The sequence below is a fragment of the Pan paniscus genome, chromosome 13 (genome assembly GCF_029289425.2).
Source record: "Pan paniscus chromosome 13, NHGRI_mPanPan1-v2.0_pri, whole genome shotgun sequence".
In the NCBI taxonomy this organism is placed as follows: Eukaryota; Metazoa; Chordata; class Mammalia; order Primates; family Hominidae; genus Pan; species Pan paniscus.
The window spans coordinates 61,562,034-61,582,925 of NC_073262.2; the positions used below are offsets into that span (position 1 = coordinate 61,562,034).

A 20,892-nucleotide genomic window follows, 5' to 3' on the forward strand; every position below is an offset into this window, starting at 1 on the left:
ACTCCCTAGGATATGATGAATACTACCACAGGGCGTACAGAAACTGTGATATTAGAGGTAATATCGCTCTAGGATATTATGAATAATATCACAGGGTGTACACCCACTGTGATACTGGGAGCAATATCTCTCTAGGATAATACGAATAATATCACAGAGTGTATACCCACTGTGATATTAGGAGAAATATCTCTCTGGGATATTACAAATCATATCACAGAGTGTACACGCATGGTGTACATCCACTTTGATATTAGGAGTAATATCTTCCTAGGACATTACAAATAACGTCGCAGAGTGTACACCCACTGTAATATTAGGAATCGTATTTCCATAGGTGATTACAAATACTATCACAGGGTGTACACCCACTGTGATATTAGGAGTAATATCTTCCTAGGGTATTAGGAATAATTTCACAGTGTGTACACACATGGTGTACACTCACTGTGATATTAGGAGTAATATCTACCGAGTAGATAACAAAGAACATCGCAGGGTGTACACCCACTTTGATATTAGCTGTAATATTTTTCTAAGTTGTTACAAATAATATCACAGGGTGTACAAACAGGGTGTACACTCACTGTGATATTCGGAGTTGTATCTCCATAATATATTATGAATAATATCACAGGTCGTACACCCACTGTATTATTAGGAGTGATATCTCTGTAGGATATTACAATTAATATCACAGGGTGTGCAGCCACTGTGATATTAGGAGCAACATCTTTCTAGGATATTACAAACAATATCACATGGTGTACGCTCACTCTGCTGTCAGGAGCAATATCTCCCCAGGATATCCAAAATAATATCACAGGGTGTACAATCTCTGCCTTCCAGGTTCTAAGGGATTCTCCTGCTTCAGCCTCCTGAGTAGCTAGGGTTACCCGCCAGCACGCCCGGCTAATTTTTTTTTTTTATTTTCACTAGAGACGGGGTTTCACCACGTTGGTCAGGCTGGTCTGGAACTCCTGACCTCAGGTGATCCATCGGCCTCGGCCGCCCAAAGTGCTGGGATTACAGGTGTGAGCCATGGCGCTCGGCCAAGAGTTATATATTCAATTAATTTGGAAACACAACTCCCATATTTGAGTGTGCATGTACTTCTATGAAGAAATGATGTCAGAAAACCTAAGGATGATAATAAATATGAAAAGTAACAGGCATGTGAAAAGGTGTTCCGATTGAGAACTCTAAGGTTCGATTTCGTTTTTAGATAATGGGGTCCTAGCTCTTGTGTCGTCCTTTTACATATTCTATGTCAAAGGAATTTGTAGCACGGTGTCAGAATAAAATAGAGCGTATTTCACTGCTTCTTAATTTCTTTCAATTAGACTGAGATCTTTTTCTTAAAGAGAGAAGGACATTTTCATTGCATTTTATTTTTTCTGAAAAGAGTAGGCCGTATTTTACTGAGATCACGGATTTGTTATATATTAAGTTTTGGTCTTCCAACATTCTTCAGTGGATTTTCTCTAAAGTAGTATGTACAGAAGGAGTTGAATAGCAAAAAAGTAAATCATGTAATAACTCTGAGATTTTTGGGTTTGTCACAACTGAGAAATATTGCTGATGGCGTATGGTCCTCAAGTGTGAAAATGTTCCTTGTGAATTGCTTGCATCCAAAATATACACACAGCATTAAGGGCTGGTTTTTATCTTTTATTTTTCCAATCCTCTTTCCTTCTCAAGGTGTCCAAGACACACGGAGCCACGGAATCTCACAGGTGTCTGAGAATTCCTCCTTCTGGGACTCTCAGAGGATCCAGAACTGCAGCCGGTCCTCGCTTTGCTGTCCCTGTCCCTGTCCATGTCCATGTATCTGGTCACGGTGCTGAGGAACCTGCTCAGCATCCTGGCTGTCAGCTCTGACTCCCAACTCCACACCCCCATGTACTTCTTCCTCTCCAACCTGTGCTGGGCTGACATCGGTTTCACCTCGCCCATGGTTCCCAAGATGATCGTGGACATGCAGTCGCATAGCAGAGTCATCTCTCATGCGGGCTGCCTGACACGGATGTCTTTCTTGGTCCTTTTTGCATGTATAGAAGACATGCTCCTGACTGTGATGGCCTATGACTGCTTTGTAGCCATCTGTCACCCTCTGCACTACCCAGTCATTGTGAATCCTCACCTCTGTGTCTTCTTAGTTTTGGTGTCCTTTTTCCTTAGCCTGTTGGATTCCTAGCTGCACAGTTAGATTGTGTTACAATTCACTTTCTTCAATAATGTGGAAATCGCTAATTTTGTCTGTGAGCCATCTCAACTTCTCAACCTTGACTGTTCTGACACCGTCATCAATAGCATATTTATATATTTCGATAGTACTATGTTTGGTTTTCTTCCCATTTCAGGGATCCTTTGTCTTACTATAAAATTGTCCCCTCCATTCTAAGGATGTCATCGTCAGATGGGAAGTATAAAGCCTTCGCCACCTGTGGCTCTCACCTAGCAGTTGTTTGCTGATTTGATGGAACAGGCATTGGCATGTACCTGACTTCAGCTGTGTCACCACCCCCCAGGAATGGTGTGGCGGCGTCAGTGATGTACGCTGTGGTCACCCCCATGCTGAACCCTTTCATCTACAGCCTGAGAAACAGGGACATTCAAAGTGCCCTGCGGAGGCTGCGCAGAAGAACAGTGGAATCTCATGATCTGTTCCATCCTTTTTCTTGTGTGGGTGAGAAAGGGCAACCACATTAAATCCCTACATCTGCAAATCCTGCCCCTTAGTCACATTCTTTCTGTGGCTTGATGGCTTTTATTCCTTTCTGCATTTCCTTTGTGAACATTGCTTTCTTCGTTATGCCTTTAACTGGAATGGGTGAGTATTCTGGGATCCTCTGTTTAGCAGGAAACTCATGACAGAATCCTCTATACCTAGGCGGCCTCCTTTAGTTTCTGAGCAATAACCCTGTCATCCAGGTGGAATCACAACCATCTTTTTATATATGTGAAGTCCTCTCTTCATTTTGGAATTCCCTGAAAATTGACTTTATGGAAACAATGTACAGCAGGTCCTGCAACACCATTGGTGTTTTCAAAGTTGTGTAGTTATACTGTAGGTGAGGAATAAGTGGTTTCGCTATATCTAATTTTGCTTAAAGGTGAAGTTTCCAAGAGACTTTCAAAGATGTTAAGTGAGGACATACTGTAAATCAAATTCATATCCTCTTCCAGAGTTCATGTGGAATTTCTTTATAAACTGCTTCTAGAGAATCAATTTAGGCAGGTTATGTGTAGAGATCCAAGTCACCGGTCCTCAATCTTGGCTTTGAGTCAAATCACCTGGGGAGCTTACAAATGATGAGGCCTGGGTCTCAATACCTGAGGTTCTGATTTCCTTGCAGCTGTGTGAGTATGTGGATTTTTTTTTTTTTTAAAGCACCAGAGGTGGTTGCAGTGACGAAGTTTTTAGAGGCATCAAGCTCCAATGAGTAAGAACAGAAGTTAATTGTAATATGATTTCTTCAAATATTATCTTCAAATGCATTGTCCATCAACACCATACCAATGTTTATTATGCAGTTGTTTCTTACCATTTAGCATTTTCTATTTTTTTCTTTTTCTTTTTTCTTTTTTTCTTTTTGAGGCAGAGTTTCACTCTTGTTGCCCAGGCTGGAGTGCAATGGCATGATTTCGGCTCACTGCAATCTCTGCCTCCCGTATTCAAGCGATTCTCCTGTCTCAGCCTTCCAAGTAGCTGGGATTACAGGCATGCGCTACCATGCCCGGCTGATTCTTTTTTTTCTTTTTTTCTTTTTTCTTTTTTTTTTTTTTTTGGTATTTTTAGTACAGACAGTGGTTCTCCCTATTGGTCAGGCTGGTCTTGAACTCCCGACCTCAGGTGATCCGCCAGCTTCCGCCTCTCAATGTTCTGGGATTACAGGCGGGAGCGACCTCGCCCAGCCACCACTTAGCATTTACATTTTACATTTGTTGAAATTATAGATTTATACACACTTTGATTGTTGCTTTGTTATACACTTGCATATACATAAGATGGGAAATAGAAAAGAATAAAATGGGCACCGTATCCCTGAAGTTTCACCGTCCGAGACATGTTAAAAATATTTGCTTTTTAGAAATTTGTTTCCATTGAGAAACTGTGGTATACACACACAATGAAGTATTATTCAGCCAAAAAAGGAATAAACAAAATCCTCTCCACTGCAGACAAAATGGATGAGATTGCAGGTCTGTATATTAAGTGAAAGAAGCCAGGCACAGAATGACAAATATTTCATGTCCTCACTTCTATGTAGGAACAAAAAACAAAATCTTGGCCAGGTGTGGTGGCTCAGGCCTGTAGTCCCAGCACTGTGGGAGGCCGAGTCGCACGGATCACCTGAGGCCAGGAGTTCGACACCCGCCTGGCCAACATGGTGAAACCCCGTCTCTACTGAAAACACAAACAATTAGCCGGGCGTGGTGACACGTGCCTGTAGTCTCAGCTACTCGGAGGGCTGAGGCCCAAGAAGCACTTGAACTCGGGAAGCGGAGGTGGTTGCAATGAGCAACCTTTAAGATTATGAAGATTATTAAAGGGTGTACAGGACCTGTGAATTACGAGTAACATTTCCATAGCATATTGCACGTAACATCACTGTGTGTACACGCCGTGTGACATTAGGGGTGACATCCCACAAAATTATAACGAATAATTTCACAAGGTGTGCACCCTCTGTGAAATTAAAAGTAACATTTCCCTAGAATATGACGACAAGATCACAGAGTGTACACCCTCTGTGATATGAGGAGTGACATCTTATGAGGATAATACGAGTAACTGGACAAGGTGTACAAACCCTGTGACATAAGGAGTGACATCCCTCTAGGATATTAAGAATAATATCAAACGGAACATACCCCATGTGACAATAAATGCAACCTCCCCTTAGGAGAATAAGAATAACACCACAAGGTGAACACACAATGTGACATTATTATTAAGGTAAAGCTAGGATATTGGGAATAACATCACAGTGTACAGAGTCCTGTGACATCAGGTTTAACATTCTCCTACAAAATTAGGAATAGTATTGAAGGGTGTATACCCTCTGTGACTTTAGCAGCCACATCTTGCTACAATATGGAAGATAATGTCCCAGGGTGTGAACCGAGGGTGGCAGTAGGGAAAAGATCCTAGGACAAATCGGGGAGTAATATCACCCCCCTCTCCCACCCGGTTATGACGATCCACATCGCAGGGGGGCGGGCGCCCTCCGCGATGCGTCGAGTAATATCACGCCCCCCTCCCCCCCGGATATTACGATCCAGGGTGGTCACGTAGCCTGTTCACGTTATTCTCAGTAATATCTTCTCCACCTCTGGAAATTACCAAGTATATCACAGACGGGTGTACATCCTCTGCACTATTTGCAGTAATAGCATCCTCTTCCCTCTGGATATTAAGAACAATATCACAGGAGTGTTTCTACCCCTAGTGGCATTGGGTGTAGTATCATCCTCTCCCACGTTGAAATTAGGAAAAATATCACTGGGGGCGTGTCCACCCCATGCGATGTTGAAAGTAATATCCTCTTGTCTCATGGATCATGGGAACAATATCAGTGGCGTGGTGTACACTTTCTGCGGTATTGGTAGTAAGATCATCCTCTCCGCCTTGGAATATTAAGGACAGTATCACAGGCCGATGTACACACCCGGCCGTATTAAGAGGAATATTATCCTCTCCCGCCCTTCATATTAGGAACAATATCACAGAGTGGGTGTAAACCTCCTGCGATATGGGGAGTAATATCATCTTCTCTTCCTCTGGATAGTATCAACAATATCATACGGGTTTGTACAATTTCCGTGATATTGGGAGTAATAACCTCTCTGCCTTTGAATATTAAGAACAATATCACACGGGTTTGTACAATTTCCGTGATATTGGGAGTAATAACCTCTCTGCCTTTGAATATTAAGAACAATATCACAGACTGGATGTACACCCCCTGCGATATTGGGAGTCATATCAGCCTCTCCTCTCCATGGATATTAGGAATAATATCCCAGGATGGGTGTACACCTTCTGCTGTATGGGGAGTCATATCGTCCTCTCCCTTCCTGGCTATTAGGAACAATATCACAGGGTGGGTGTACACAGCCTGCGATATTGGGAGTAATATCACCCTCTCCCCCTCCAGATATTAGGAACAATATCACAGAAGGGGTGTACACTGCCTGCGATACTGGGAGTAAAGCATTCTCTTCTTCTGTGAATATTAGGAGCAATATCACCGAGTGGATGTACACCCACTGCTATATTGGGAGTAACGTCATACTCCACCCCTGGATGTTATGTTCGGATCAATATCACGGAGTGGGTGTACACCTACTGCGATATTGAACGTAATATCATGCTCTCTCACTCCCTGGTCATTAGGAACAATATCACACGTGGGTGTACACCCACTGAGATATTAGGCGTAATATTAGTATTAATTATTACTCATTTATTAGTAACATGACTATGAATAACCAATATTGATATTAAGAAATAATTGCTAATAAAGTTATCAGATTATTAATATTAGTATTAATTATTAGGAGCTACTATTACTGTTTTCTAATGAATAAGATCAGTATCAGTTATTAATTTCGGGCATTGTTTATCATTAATATTAATCATTTATTGTTATCTTTAGTATAACTATTTAATATTAATTATTATTATCGGTATTGATTTTAAAAATTATATTATCAGTTTTTAATATTGATAATTATTAGTATCAATTAATAATGATATTATTAATTGTGATACGTAATATTGCGACATTCCTCACAATATCGCAGAAAATATACACCCCCCTGTGATGTTGTTCCTGACAGCCAGGGGTAGACGAAGAGATTACTCCAAATATCGAACTGAGTGTACATCCCTTTTGTGATGTTGTTGCTAATATCCAGGCGGGGAGAGGACACCTGCGCATCAGCGGGGGGTGCCCATGCCCCTGCGATGTAGCTCCTAATATCCATGGGGAAGGGGGGTAGATATTACTCCCCGCGTCACTGTTGATGTCCACCCCCCTGCGATGTGGCTCGTAATATCGGGGGTGGGGGGGTGATATTTCTCCCCGCATCGCGGGGGTCGCCTGACCCCCTGGTCGCCTGCCCCCCTGCGATGTGTATCGTAATATCCAGTGAAGGAGAGGGGGATGATATTACTACCTGCATGGTGGCGGAGTCTATCCGAGGTCGGGATACTATACACCCCCTGGGATATTGGGAGTACAACCCCTGTGATATTGGGAGTAGTATCATACTCTTCTCCCCCTGAATATTAGGGACCGTATCATGGAGGGGGTGTTCACCCCCTGCCATATTGTGAGTCATGTCATTTTCTCTACCCCTGGACATTAGAAACAATATCACAGGGGTGGTGTACAACCCTGCGAAATTGGAAGATATATCTTCCTCTCCACTTTTAGATACTAGGGACAACATCACAGGGGAGGTCTACATCTTCTGGATAATTGGGATTGATACTGTCCTCTCCCCACCTGGATATTAGCAACAGCATCACAGAAGGGATGTACACCCAGTTCGATACTGGGAAAAATATCACAAGGGCGTGTATTCCCCCTTCCATATTGGGAGTCTTATCATACTTGCCTTCCATATATTAAGAACAATATCAAAGGGGGGTGGACACTTTGACGATATAGGGAGTAACGTCATTCTCTCTACCCCTGGATATTAGTAGCAATATCACAGGAAGATGTACATTTCTTGTGATATTGAGAGTCATATTATTGTCTTCCCCGCTGGATATTAAAAACAATACCACAAGGAGTGCCAAACCACCTGCCAAATTTCAGGGAATTTTATCCTCTCCCCCCTGCCCCGGATATTAGAGACAATAACACAGGGATAAAGTACACCCACTGCTTTATTGGGAGAAGTATCATCCTCTCCTCCCTTGGATATTAGGAACAATATCACAGGGGAGGTGTACTGCCTCTGCGATATTGGGAGTACAATTATACTCTCTTACCCTGGATATTAGAAAGGGTATCAGAGGGGGAGGGTGTACATTCCCTGCGATATTCAATGTAATCTTATACTCTCCCTCCCAGGGTATTAAGAACAATATTACGGGAGTGGTGTACACCCTCTGCGATATTGAGAGTCATATCATCCTCTTTCGCTCTGGATATTAGGAACAATGTCACAGGGTTGTGTACACCCCCTGCGATATTGGGAGTAATATCATCCTCTCTCCCTGTGGATATTAGGAAGAGTATCACAGGGCTGTGTACACCCCCTGGGGTACTGGGAGTAATATCATCCTCTCTCCCTCTGGATAATAGGAAGAGTTTCACAGGGGTGTGTACACCCCCTGCGATATTGGGAGTAATATCATCCTGTCGCCCTGAGGAGAGAAGCCATTTCTCTACTGTCTTCTGTCTCTGAAGAGGAGGAGGAAGTAAAAGTTGAAAAACAACAGGAATGAAGTCAGTGGCAAGACCAGCCGGTGGCACTGAGGAGCCCGCCTGAGGTGAAAATATTAACCACCCCCTCCCCCACTCTAAGCACATGTGCTCTCAATCCATCACGACCCTTTCACGTGGAACCCCTTAGAGTTGTAAGCCCTTAAACAGGCCAGGAACTCTGTCTTCCTTCAGGGAGCTTGACTCTTAAGATGCAAGTGTGCCGACGCTCCCAGCCAAATTAAAAAACCTCTTCCTTCTTTATTCCGCTATCTGAGGGGTTTTGTCCGTGGCTAGTCCTGCTCCATTTCTTGGTTCCCTGACCGGGAATTGAACGCGGGCAGCGGTGGCGAGAGTGCCAAATCCTAAGCACTAGACCACCAGGGGAACTTAGAATCTTGTAGGAAATAGATTGCCCAACATTAGAAGTGGGTTGGCCATCAGAAGGAAGCCTGGACAGGTCCCTTGTTTCCAAGGTGTCGCACAAGGTAACTGGTAAAGGATACCTAGACCAGTTCCCATACATAGACACTTGGTGACAGCTGGTGCTAGACCCCCCACAGTGGCTAAGAGGGCAGTTAGCAGCAATACTAGTAGCAAAGGGACAGATAGCTAAGGAAGGATCCCTCTCCACCCACCCAGGGAAATCAACTCCTGAAGTTCTGTTTGACCCAATGTCAGAAGATCCATTGCAGGAGATGGCACCAGAGATCCCAGTGGTGCCCCCCCTTACCAGGGAAAGAGGCTCCCCACTCTTGAGCCCACAGTGCTTGCACCTCTGCAAGACAAGCATATCCCTAGGCTACCCAGAGTAGACAAGAGAGGAGGTGAAGATTCAGGAGAAACCCCTCCCTTGGCAGCTCATTTATGACTCAAAACGGGGATACAAATGCCCCTGAGAGAGCAGCGGTATACTGGGATAGACGAGGATGGTAACGTGGTGGAGAGGCGTGTTTTTAGGTACCAGCCCTTCACCTCTGCCGACCTTCTTGACTGGAAAAACAATACCCCATCCTATACCGAAAAGCCACAAGCTCTAATTGACTTGCTCCAAACTGTTATCCAGACCCACAACTCCACCTGGGCTGATTGCCACCAGTTGCTTATGTTCCTCTTTAACAGAGATGAAAGGCAGAGCGTGCTCCAAGCGGCAACTAAGTGGCTAGAGGAACATGCACCAGCTGATTATCAAAACCCGCAAGAGTATGGAAGGACCCAGTTACCAGGAACCAACCGGCAGTAGGACCCACATGAAAGAGAGGATATGCAAAGACTACACGGAGACAGGGAAGCTGTCTTGGAAGGATTAAAGAGGGGAGCTCAGAAGGCTACAAACATTAGCAAGGTCTCTGAGGTCATTCAGGGAAAAGAAGAAAGTCCAGCACAATTCTACGAGAGACTGTGTGAGGCCTATGGTATGTATACTCCCTTTGATCCCGATAGCCCTGAAATCAGCACATGATTAACATGACTTTAGTCTGCCAAAGTGCAGAAGACATGAGAAGAAAACTGCAGAAACAGGCTGGGCTTGCAGGGATGAATACATCACAATTACTAGAAATAGCTAGCCAGGTGTTTGTAAACAGGGATGCAGTAGGCCATAAGGAAAACGGCAAAGAGAATGAACGTCAGGCCCGGTGAAATGCTGACCTGTTTGTTAGCTGCAGCAATCAGAGGGGCCCCCCCAAAGAGGCAAGGGAAGGGGGGCCCTGGGAAAGAAACTCAGCTTGACTGTCAGAGTTTGCAGCGTAACCAGTGTGCTTATTGGAAAGAAATAGGACAGTGGAAGAACAAATGCCCTCAGCTCAAAAGAAAACAAGGTGACTCCAAGCAGGAGGCCCCAGACAAGGAAGAAGGGGCCCTACTCAACCTGGCAGAAGGGTTATTGGGCTCAAGCGTCCCCAAAGAGCCTCTGGTCAGAATGACAGTTGGGGGTAGAGACATTGACTTTCTTGTAGATAGCGGTGCTGAACATTCGCTAGTAACCGCCCCGGTCGCCCCCTTATCCAAAAAGACTATTGACATCATCGGAGCCACAGGGGTTTCAGCAAAGCAAGCTTCCTGCTTGCCTCGGACTTGTACTGTGGGAGGACATAAAGTCATTCATCAGTTTTGGTACATGCCTGACTGTCCCTTGCCCTTGTTGGGAAGGGACTTGCTTAGCAAGCTGAGAGCCACTATCTGTTTGACAGAGCATGGCTCTTTCCTACTAAAGTTACCCGGAACGGGAGTCATTATGACCCTTATGGTCCCCCAAGAGAAGGAATGGAGACTTTTCTTAACTGAGCCGGGCCAAGAGAGAAGACCAGCTCTGAGTAAGTTGTGGCCAAGAGTATGGGCAGAAGACAACCCTCTGGGACTGGCAGTCAACCAAGCCCCTGTACTCATAGAAGTTAAGCCTGGGGCCCAGCTGGTTAGGCAAAAACAGGACCCAGTCCCCAGAGAAGCTCTTCAAGGTATCCAGGTCCGTCTCAAGCACCTAAGAACTTTTGGAATTATTGTTCCTTGTCAGTCTCCATGGAACACTCCCCTCCTGCCTGTTCCCAAGCCACAGACCAAGGACTACCGGCCGGTACAGGATTAGCGCTTGCTTAATCAAGCTACATTGACTTTACATCCAACAGTACCTAACCAGTCCACATTGTTGGGGTTGCTGCCAGCTGAGGACACCTTGGACCTGAAAGACGCTTTCTTTCCTATCAGATTAGCCCCTGAGAGGCAGAAGCTGTTTGCCTTTCAGTGGGAAGATCCAGAGTTAGGTGTCTCTACTCAGCACACTTGGACCGGGCTTCCCCAAGGGTTCAAGAACTCCCCCACCATCTTCGGGGAGGCATTGGCTCGAGACCTCCAGAAGTTTCCCACCAGAGACCTAGGCTGCATTTTGCTCCAGTAGGTTGATGATCTTTTGCTGGGACACCCCATGGCAGTCGGGTGCGCCAACGGAACAGATGCCCTACACCAGCACCTGGAGGTCTGCGGGTATAAGCTGTCCAAGAAAAAAAGCTCAGATCTGCCGACAGCAGGTATGTTACTTGGGATTTACTATCCAACAGGGGGAACACAGCCTGGGATCAGAAAGAAAGCAGGTCATTTGCAATCTAGCAGAGCCTAAGAGCAGAAGGCAGGTGAGAGAATTCTTAGGAGCGGTGGGGTTTTGTAGACTGTGGATCCCAAACTTTGCAGTATTAGCCAAGACTTTGTAAGAGGTCACAGAGTGGGTGGGGACTGGGAATCTTTAGAATGGGGACCCCAACAACAGCAAGCCTTTCCTTAGTTAAAGGAAAAACTTCTGGCAGCTTCAGCCCTGGGGCTACCCAATCTGACAAAGCCTTTTACATTGTATGTGTCAGAGAGAGAAAAGATGGCAGGTGGACTTTTAACCCAAACTGTGCAGCCCTGGCTGAGGCCGGTGGCCTAGCGCTCTAAACAACTAGACGGGGTTTCTAAAGGATGGCCCCCCTGTTTGAAGGCCTTGGCAGCAACTGCCCTACTGGTACAAAAAGCAAATAAGCTGACTCTTGGGCAAAACCTGAACATAAAGGCCTCCCATGCTGTGGTGACTTTAATGAATACTAAAGGACATCATTGGCTAACGAATACTAGACTTACCAAGTACCAAAGTTTGCTTTGTGAAAATCCCCATATAACCATTGAAGTTTGTAACACCCTACACCCCGCCACCTTGGTCCCGGTATCACAGAGCCCTGTTGAGCATGATTGTGTAGAAGTGTTGGACTCAATTGACTCTAGCAGACCTGACCTCCAGGACCAGCCTTGGGCATCAGTAGACTGGAAACTATACGTGGATGGGAGCAGCTTCTTCAACCCACAAGGAGAGAGATGCACAGGGTATTCAGTGGTAACCCTGAAGCCAGATGGTTGCCCCAGGGCGCTTCAGCCCAGAAAGCTGAACTCATTGCTTTCATTCGGGCCTTAGAACTCAGTGAGGCTGAGACTGTCACATTTACACTGATTCTCAGTTTGCCTTTTTAACCCTTCAAGTGCGTGGAGCATGATAGAAAGAAAAGGGCCTATTGAACTCTGGGGGAAAAGACAGAAAATATCAACAAGAAATCTTGCAATTATTAGAAGCAGTATGGAAACCCCACAAGGTGGCAGTTATGCATTGCAGAGGACACCAGAGAGCTTCCACCTTGCTGGGTTTGGGGAATTCCCGCACTGACTCAGAGGCTCAAAAAGCAGCATCTGCCCCTTTCCAGGCATCAGTCACAGCTCCTCTGCTCCCTCAAGCACCTGATCTTGGACCTACTTCTTCTAAAGAAGAAAAGGACTTTCTCCAGGTAGAGGGAAGGACAAGTGATGGAGGAAGGATGGATTCGGTTACCAGATGGGAGAGTAGCTGTGCCACAGCTGCGAGGAGCTGCAGTTGTACTGGCTGTGCATGAAACCACCCATCAATGTCAGGAGTCACTGGAAAAATTGTTAGGCCAGTATTTCTACATCTCGCATTTGTCAGCCCTCGCCAAAACGGTGACACAGCGGTGTGTTACCTGCCGACAGCATAATGCGAGGCAAGGTCCAGCCATTCCGCCCAGCATACAAGCTTATGGAGCAGCCCCCTTTGAAGATCTCTAGGTAGACTTCACAGAGATGACAAAGTGTGGAGGTAACAAGTATTTACTAGTTCTTGCACATACCTACTCTGGGTGGGTGGAGGCCTATCCAACACGAACTGAGAAAGCTCGTGAAGTAACTCCTGTGTTTCTTCGAGATCTGATTCCGAGATTTCGACTGGCCTTACGGATTGGCTCAGATAACGGGCCTGCGTTTTTGGCTGCCTTGGTACAGAAGACGGCAAAGGTATTGGGGATCACACGGAAACTGCATGCCGCCTCCCGGCCTCAGAGTTCCGGAAAGGTGGAGCGGATGAATCAGACTATCAAAAAGAGTATTATTGTCTTCCCCGCTGGATATTAACAACACCACAAGGGGCGTCAAACCATCTGTTAAATTTGAGGGAATGTTATCCTCTCCCCCTGTCCCCCGGCCCCGGATATTAGAGACAATAACACAGGGGTAATGTATACCCACTGCTTTGTTGGGAGTAATATCATCCTCTCCTTTCTTGGATGTTAGGAACAATATCACACTGTGCATGTACGCCTGTCACGAAATTCAATGGAATGTCATCCTGTGCCTCCCTGGATATGATGAACAATATCACGGGGGAAGTACAACTTCTGAGATATTGGGAGTGATCTCATCCTCTCCCCTCCGGGAGTTAGGGACAATATCACAGGGGTAGTGCACACCCTCTGGGATGTTGGGACTAATATCAACCTCCCGCCCCCTGGATATTAAAAACCGTATCACAAGGGGTGTGTACACACACTTCGATATTGGTATTAATACCATCTTCTCCCTCTTTGGATATTCGGTGCCATATTTCAGGGGGGGTATACACCACCTGCAATATTGGAAGTAATATGATTTTCTCCCCCCCTTGATATCAGAAACAATATCACAGGGGGTGTGAACAACCCCTGCAATATTTGGAGTAATATCATCGTCTCCCCTTGTGATTATTAACAATATCACAGGGGGGTGGTATACACCCCCTTTGATATTTGATATCATCCTCTTCCCCCTTGGATATTAGGAACAATATCAGGGGATGTACAGACCCTGCGACATTTGCTGTCATATAATTGTCTCTCCCTTAGATATTAGGAAAAAATGTCACTGGGGATGTGAACATCCCTGCGATATTGGGAGTAGTATCATCCTCTCCCCCCTTGCATATTGGGAACAATATCACAGGTGGGGTGTACTGCCTCTGCGATATTGGGAGTAAAATTTTCCTCTCTTCCCCTGGATATTAGGAATGGTATCAGAGGGGGAGGGTGTACATTCCCTGCGATATTCAATGTCACCTTATCCTCTCCCTCCCAGGGTGTTCAGAACAATAGGACAGGAGGGGTGTACACACCCTGTGAAATTGAGAGTCATATCATCCTCTTTCGCTCTGGATATTAGGAACAATGTCACAGGGTTGTGTACACCCCCTGCGATATTAGGAGTAATATCATCCTCTCTCCCTGTGGATATTAGGAAGAGTATCACAGGGCTGTGTAAACCCCCTGTGGTACTGGGAGTAATATCATCCTCTCTCCCTCTGGGTATTAGGAAGATTTTAACAGGGTGTGTACACCCCCTGCGATATTGGGAGTAATATCATCCTCTCCACCCAGGAAATGACTAACAAGGTCACAGGGGGTGTACTCCCCCTGCGATATTGGGAGTAATGTCATCCTCCCCAAACCTGGATGTTAGCAACAAGATCACAGAGGGGGTGTACACACCCTGCGACATTGGAAGTAATATGATCCTCTCCCCACCTGGATATTGGGGAAAATATCACAGTGCAGGTATACATTTCTTACGCTGTTGGGAGTAATATTCTTTTCATTTCTGGATATTAGGAAGAACATCACAGGGTTGCTGTACAATTACTTCGATATTAGGAGTAATATCATCCTCTCCCCATTGGAACATTAGGAACAATATCCCAGGGGGGTGTCCACCCTCTGTGATATTGGGAGTAATATCATCTTCTATTTCCCTGGATATTGGGCACAATATCACAAAAGGTGTACAACCCCTGCGATATTGGGAGTAATATCATACTCTCCTTCCCTGGATATTAGAAAACAGTATCATCAGGGCTGAACCCCCCTGCGATAATGGGAGTAATATTTTCTCTTTCACAGGCCATTAGGAACAATATCACAGCGGGTGTTTACACACTCTGCGATATTGGAGGTAACATCATCCTCTGACAAACAGAATATTACCAACAATATCAAACAGGGGTGGTGTACACCCCCTGTGATATTGGGAGTAATATCATTCTCTCCACCTCCGGAGAGGTTTAAAAAGATAACCTCAGGCTAAAACAACTGACTGATTCAAATGTTGATGTGCCCATCCCTGAGCTGGGTGCAAATTATTTAACTTCCTTTGGCCTTTTGTTATCTGTAAAAAGGGAAGATTAATATCCAACTTTTAATTTTATGTGAGATTAAATGAAATAATGCTGGTAAAGCACTTAATGTTTTAAGTGGCTGGTACTCAAAACAATGTTAGTTCTTTCAACAAAAAACACCATGAAGAGCCAGGCACGGTGGCTCACGCCTGTAATCACGGCACTTTGGGAGGCCGAGGCAGATCACCGGAGGTCAGGAATTCAAGACCAACCTGGCTAACACAGTGAAACCCCATTTCTATTAAAAATACAAAAAATTAGCTGGGTGTGGTGGCATGCACCTCTAATCCCAGCTACTCGGGAGGCTGAGGCAGGAGAGTCACTTGAACCTGGGAGGTGGAGGTTGCAGTGAGCTGAGATTGTGCCATTGCACTCCAACTTGGGCAACAAGAGTGAAAAAACAAAAAACAAAACAAAACAAAAAAAATTAATAGGCACACCACAGATTGGAAAAAAAAATTACAGCATATTCATCTGAAAAAGAAAAGCCAGGTGTGGTGGCTTATACCCATAATCCCAGCACTTTAGGAGACCAAGTCAGGAAGATTGAGCCCAGGAATTCAAGACCAGGACAGACAACATAGCAAGACCTCACCTCATCTCTACTGGAAAAAAAAAAACTAGCCAGACACAGTGGCTTGTGACTGTAGTCCCAGCTACTGGGGAGGCTGAGGCATGAGGATCACTTGAGCACAGGAGGTTGAGGCTGCAGTGAGCTATAATTACACCATTGCACTCTAGCCTAAATGAACAGGGCAAGACCCTATCTCAAAAAAAAAAAAAAAAGTTGGAGGGAATCCATATCCTCAATATATAAAGAATTGTCACAACTCAACAATAAAAACCACCACCTCATTTAAAACATGGGCACAAAACTTGGACAGACTCTTCAGAAAAGAGGATATACAGATGGTTAAAGGCATATGAAAAGGTGCTCAACATCATTATTCATCCAGGAAATGCATATAAAGCAACAGTGAGACATCATTTCACACTCAATAGGATGACTAAAATCAAGAAAGACTGATAACACTAAACATCAGCAATGAAGCAGAGCAACTGGAACTCTCAGACCTGGCTGGTAGGAGTATAAAGAGGTGCAATTGCTTTGAAAACCGGCCTGGCACTTCCATCAGTTTAAACACACATTAAGCCTATAAACAGAAATTACACTCCTTGTATTTATCCAAGAAAATTAAAAGTTATAACCTCAAGAACACTTGTCCGTGAATGTTTGTAGCAGCCTTATTTTTAGTAGCCCCAAAGTAGAAACAACCCAAATGCCCTTCAACAGAGAAAAGATGAACAAATAGCAGCATGTTCCTACAGTGAAATACTACTTAGTCATAATAAGAAAACAACTACCGGTACTTGCAACATGATGACTCTCCAAACCATTATGTTGAGTGAAAGAAACTAGACACAAAAAGGACATTGCAGATGAAGCACAAGAAAGGCCACGTTAACCTTTGGTGCTTTTGGTAACAAGAAGGATTGATTGGAAAGAGGCACGAGAGAACTTTCTGGGATCAGGAAAATGTTCTATCCTGTTTTCTTTGGTGGTTACATGGGTGTATATAATTTCCAAAATTCGTAGAACTGAACATTTAAGATCTGTGCATATTGTTGTGTTAAATGATTCATCGACGGCCAGGTGCGGTGACTCACACCTGTAACCCCAGCACTTTGGGAGGCCGAGGTGGGCAGATCACCCGAGGTCCAGAGGTTGAGACCAGCCTGACCAACATGGAGAAACCCCACCTCTACTAAAAATACAAAATTAGCTGGGCATGGTGGTGCAGGCCTGTAATCCCAGCTACTCAGGAGGCTGAGGCAGGAGAATCGCTTGAACCCAGGAGGCGGAGGTTGTGGTGAGCTGAGATCGTGCCATTGCACTGCAACGTGGGCAACAAGCAAAACTACGTCTCAAAATAAATAAATAAATAAATAATACATTGCTGTAAAATAACTTATGTTACTTATTATCTTATCATGATTACAACAAATCATCAGCAAAGCCATAGGCCTCATGGAGAATGGGAACAGGACCTGCAGCTGTTCAGGATACATCAGTAGCTCTCTGACTCCAATATTTTGTGGTCCCATCAGAACTGAGCATCTGCCGTTCCCTCATCTAGTGACTCTGTTCTCATGACTCAGATTCTCTCTCGACTCTCCAATTATTTCTCCTGCTGCCTCTCTCATTACTTCTCTTGGTTCCCATTGTAATTTTTCCTATGCTTCTCTCTCATCCCCAGAGAGAATAAGATTTGGTGAGTTAATTAGCATTCCCTGACTATTGGTCTGATGTCTCATATCCTGCCATCTCAAAAGCCTCCACTGTCCTAGCTTATAACATCTAGAGGTGCCTTTGTTAGAACTCCATTTCTGGTCCAGTCTGTATGGCCAGGGTGGCAGGGTCTCATGACACACTTCATGGCAATTTGGGTGGAAGGCAGGAACTCCAGGGGCTGTGAGGGTAGTTGAGCCCTTGAAGGTTCCTGAGTCATTGTGATGACCATGTTCAGTCATGGGGAAACAGTGCCCCTCAGCTCCCCAGTGTCTGAGTCTCCTGCCCTGGTTTTGGGGCACACATCGCTGTAGCAGGAAGGATCCAAACGTGTGTGTTTTACACCCATAATACTGCTTTAATATCTTGCCCTGATAAGGTCGCAATGTTACCAGGGCTGTCTTGTCAAATACATGCTTAACGTCAACTCTTAACTCGTCAAAGAAACACAGAAAAACCTGTTGATCAAACAAAGCTAAGGGAGAACATCACCTTGACAAAGTCTTCATAATGTCTCATCACGGGAAAGTACAGAGAGATGTTTTCGGGTTTTCAGGACCAGCGTTGAGGATTTTCAGGCAGGTCTTGCAAGGTGGGGAACTGGTCGGAATGAGGTAGAGTTTATGATATAATAGCTTTGCGTGGTGGCTCCATGAGACGAGGGTCCTGAGGGATGTCTCGATGGGCAAGCTGCTGGTTGGTTCATACTCCTGTCTTCTGGGGCTATTAGTTTCCGGGAGCAAGCAACTCTCATATTTTTGCCTGTTCCCAGCACTGGTTAATACAGGGAGAGGCAACTGTGTTTTTAGCTTTTATTGATTTGGTTGTAAAATGTTAAAGCTATTTCTCACATATTCTACTTGAATCTCCCACCTTCAAATCCATCAGTTACAAACAAGGTTTTGGTGTGTGTCGCAGTCATGGGAGACCTTGGGTAGAGAGCAGGTTGTGATAGGGTGGCTATGGTTTTTAAATTCCTACGAGACAGTAGGGGGCTTATGTTTTACCCATTGTTTTTCTTCAGTTACTTTATGATCCGGAGCACTCTTCAATTTTCCTCATCTGTAAAATAAGGAAAATTAATGTATCTACTTCATGGAATTGTGGTGAGGATTAAATGACTTACCTAAGTGTGGAGAACCTGGAAAGTATTACTATTATTATTATTTCCCAATTTCTCCACCCTGGACACTGCAGCAGTCTGTCTGCCATGAAGCTGTCTTGGTAAGTCCTGCTGTGGCACTTGCCTAGGTCTTTTCCTGCCCCCTCATCTTTTGCCCTCAGTAACCACATGCACCAGTATGGCCATAGTGGTTATTTAAAATATTGAGAAACTTCTCTTTAGGTGTGCAAGCCCCTCAAGTGTCCTCTACCACTGTCACCACCACTGCTCCCTGGAACATTCCATTTTCTCTGTCAGGCAGCTAAAGGTTAAACATCTCTTCTGCGTTTACACAAGGGGCCTCCAAGCCCCTGCTCAGCACCATTCTCTCTCTGCTCCCTGCCTCTGTTCATGGTTCCTGCCCCCCCCACATGCTTTTTGCGCCTCCTTCTCTCAATATTCACCTGTCCAGATAATAGTGTGCAGATTTGTTGTTGCTGTTGTTGTTGTTGTTGTTGTTGTTGAGACAGAGTCTCGCTCTGTCACCCAGGCTGCAGTGCAGTGGCACCATCACAGCTCACTGCAGCCTCGACTTCCTGGGCTCAAGTGACCCTCCCACCTCAGCCTTCTGAGTAGCTGGGACTACAGGCACACACTACCATGCTTGGCTAATTTTTGTATTTTTTGTAGAGATGGGGTTTCACCATGTTGCCCAGGCTGGTCTCCAACTCCTAGGCTTAAGCAATCCACCCACCTCAGGCTCCCAAAGTGCTGGGATCACAGGCTTGAGCCACTGTGTGTGGCCAATGTGCAGCTTTTAAAAAACATGTTGCTACAAGCCATGGGGCTATATACAGGTGTGTACAGTTACAAGTGAAGACTCTCAGTAGGTTCCTCACTTGAGTTTGATTCCATTTAGGAATCATTTACTGAACCCGGCATTGTGCTGAGCTGGGGGCTACCAAACAAGGAACTCTCCTCAAACCCTCAGCTAGAAAATGTCCTCGGCTGGTTCAGACTAAGGCTACATTAGCCCAAAGGCTGAGGGTCCAATATGTCAGCTCAGCCTCTGGAGTTGAGCCAACTACCTGGCCACAAACCCTCTGCCTGTTCCTACAGAAGTTGGTGACAACCTTAGGCTTGCTCTAATGTAGTTCTCCTGGTACCAGCCACTACCAGACTAAAGCCCTTTTCTCTCCCACTAGCAGTCTTCTCTGCTTTACACCCAGATGCTCAGTTTCTCCTGCTATGCTCAGAATCAGAGGCAGTTCGTTTCCATTGGAAGGAATAAAGTGACATTCCTTGTTCACCTCCTGACTGCTAGAGGTAGGTGCCACACGTGTAACCACATACATCATATCCCACATTCAGACCAAGCAAGCCCAAGGAGGGATGGGGTGGCGGGCTTTCGCCACAGGCCTCCCTCTTTCAACTCCCCCACTGTTTCAAATGTCAGTGGCAGAAGTTCTGCCGGCTCAGGAGTGGGAGGAGGCACAGTGTGCGTGTGGAGGAACAGATGGCTGCAGGGGGTTGGGGCTGAGCCATTCTCCACCCCGCTGCCCGGCTTGTCCTGGCAAGTTCGTTCACTGATGGAGCACAGCCTGAGTGTTCACAGCCCCTGCCCCGTCTCCCCAGCTCTGCTCTCTCTCACTGCTGTTCATCCTCCTTGGAAGCCAGAGTCCTTCTCTCCTTCCCCAAGGAAACCTGTCACACTCTGCTTCACAGCCTTTGTTGACTTGCTTGGCTACAGGATAAAATGCCAACTCGGTACCTTGGCCCAGGTCACCTCCCATGTGCTACTAAAACACAGGGTGCTCCTGCCATTCCTAAAGGGATCACACTCTCTAGACCCTACCCCAGGGCACAGGCTATTATTTCCACCCGGAATTCTTAGAACCTTCCCTCACACCCTTCCCACCTGCTAAACTCCTATTCACCCTTCAAAACCCACTCCAATATTGCTTCCTCTGGAGAGCTTTCCCCAAGGCCTCTGTGGAAAAAGAGTTGTCCCCACCTCAGGGTCCCCTCAGCACTAGGTTCATAC

At 45.4% G+C, this 20,892-nt stretch overlaps 1 protein-coding gene and 1 pseudogene across 3 annotated transcripts in view; both read left to right on the forward strand.

Moving 5' to 3' along the window:
• The first annotated feature begins 602 nt into the window (after nucleotides 1–602).
• LOC100968958 (olfactory receptor 7E24-like) lies at nucleotides 603–4,546 on the forward strand (annotated as a pseudogene).
• A 3,784-nt stretch (nucleotides 4,547–8,330) lies between these two features.
• LOC129397271 (uncharacterized) overlaps nucleotides 8,331–20,892 on the forward strand; it is a 39,739-nt gene continuing 27,177 nt past the window's right edge. For 2 of the 3 annotated variants that reach the window (XR_008624517.2, XM_055108611.2), the window contains exons 1-2: nucleotides 8,331–8,518; nucleotides 9,573–11,473. Coding sequence is in view for 1 of the 3 variants with exons in the window: in XM_055108611.2 (XP_054964586.1) it covers nucleotides 10,072–11,034 (963 nt within the window). In the remaining 2 variants the exon portion in view is untranslated. Of the gene's footprint in view, nucleotides 8,519–9,572; nucleotides 11,474–12,150; nucleotides 13,785–20,892 lie in introns of those variants that run through there. The other variant, XR_008624516.2, reaches the window with a different exon arrangement.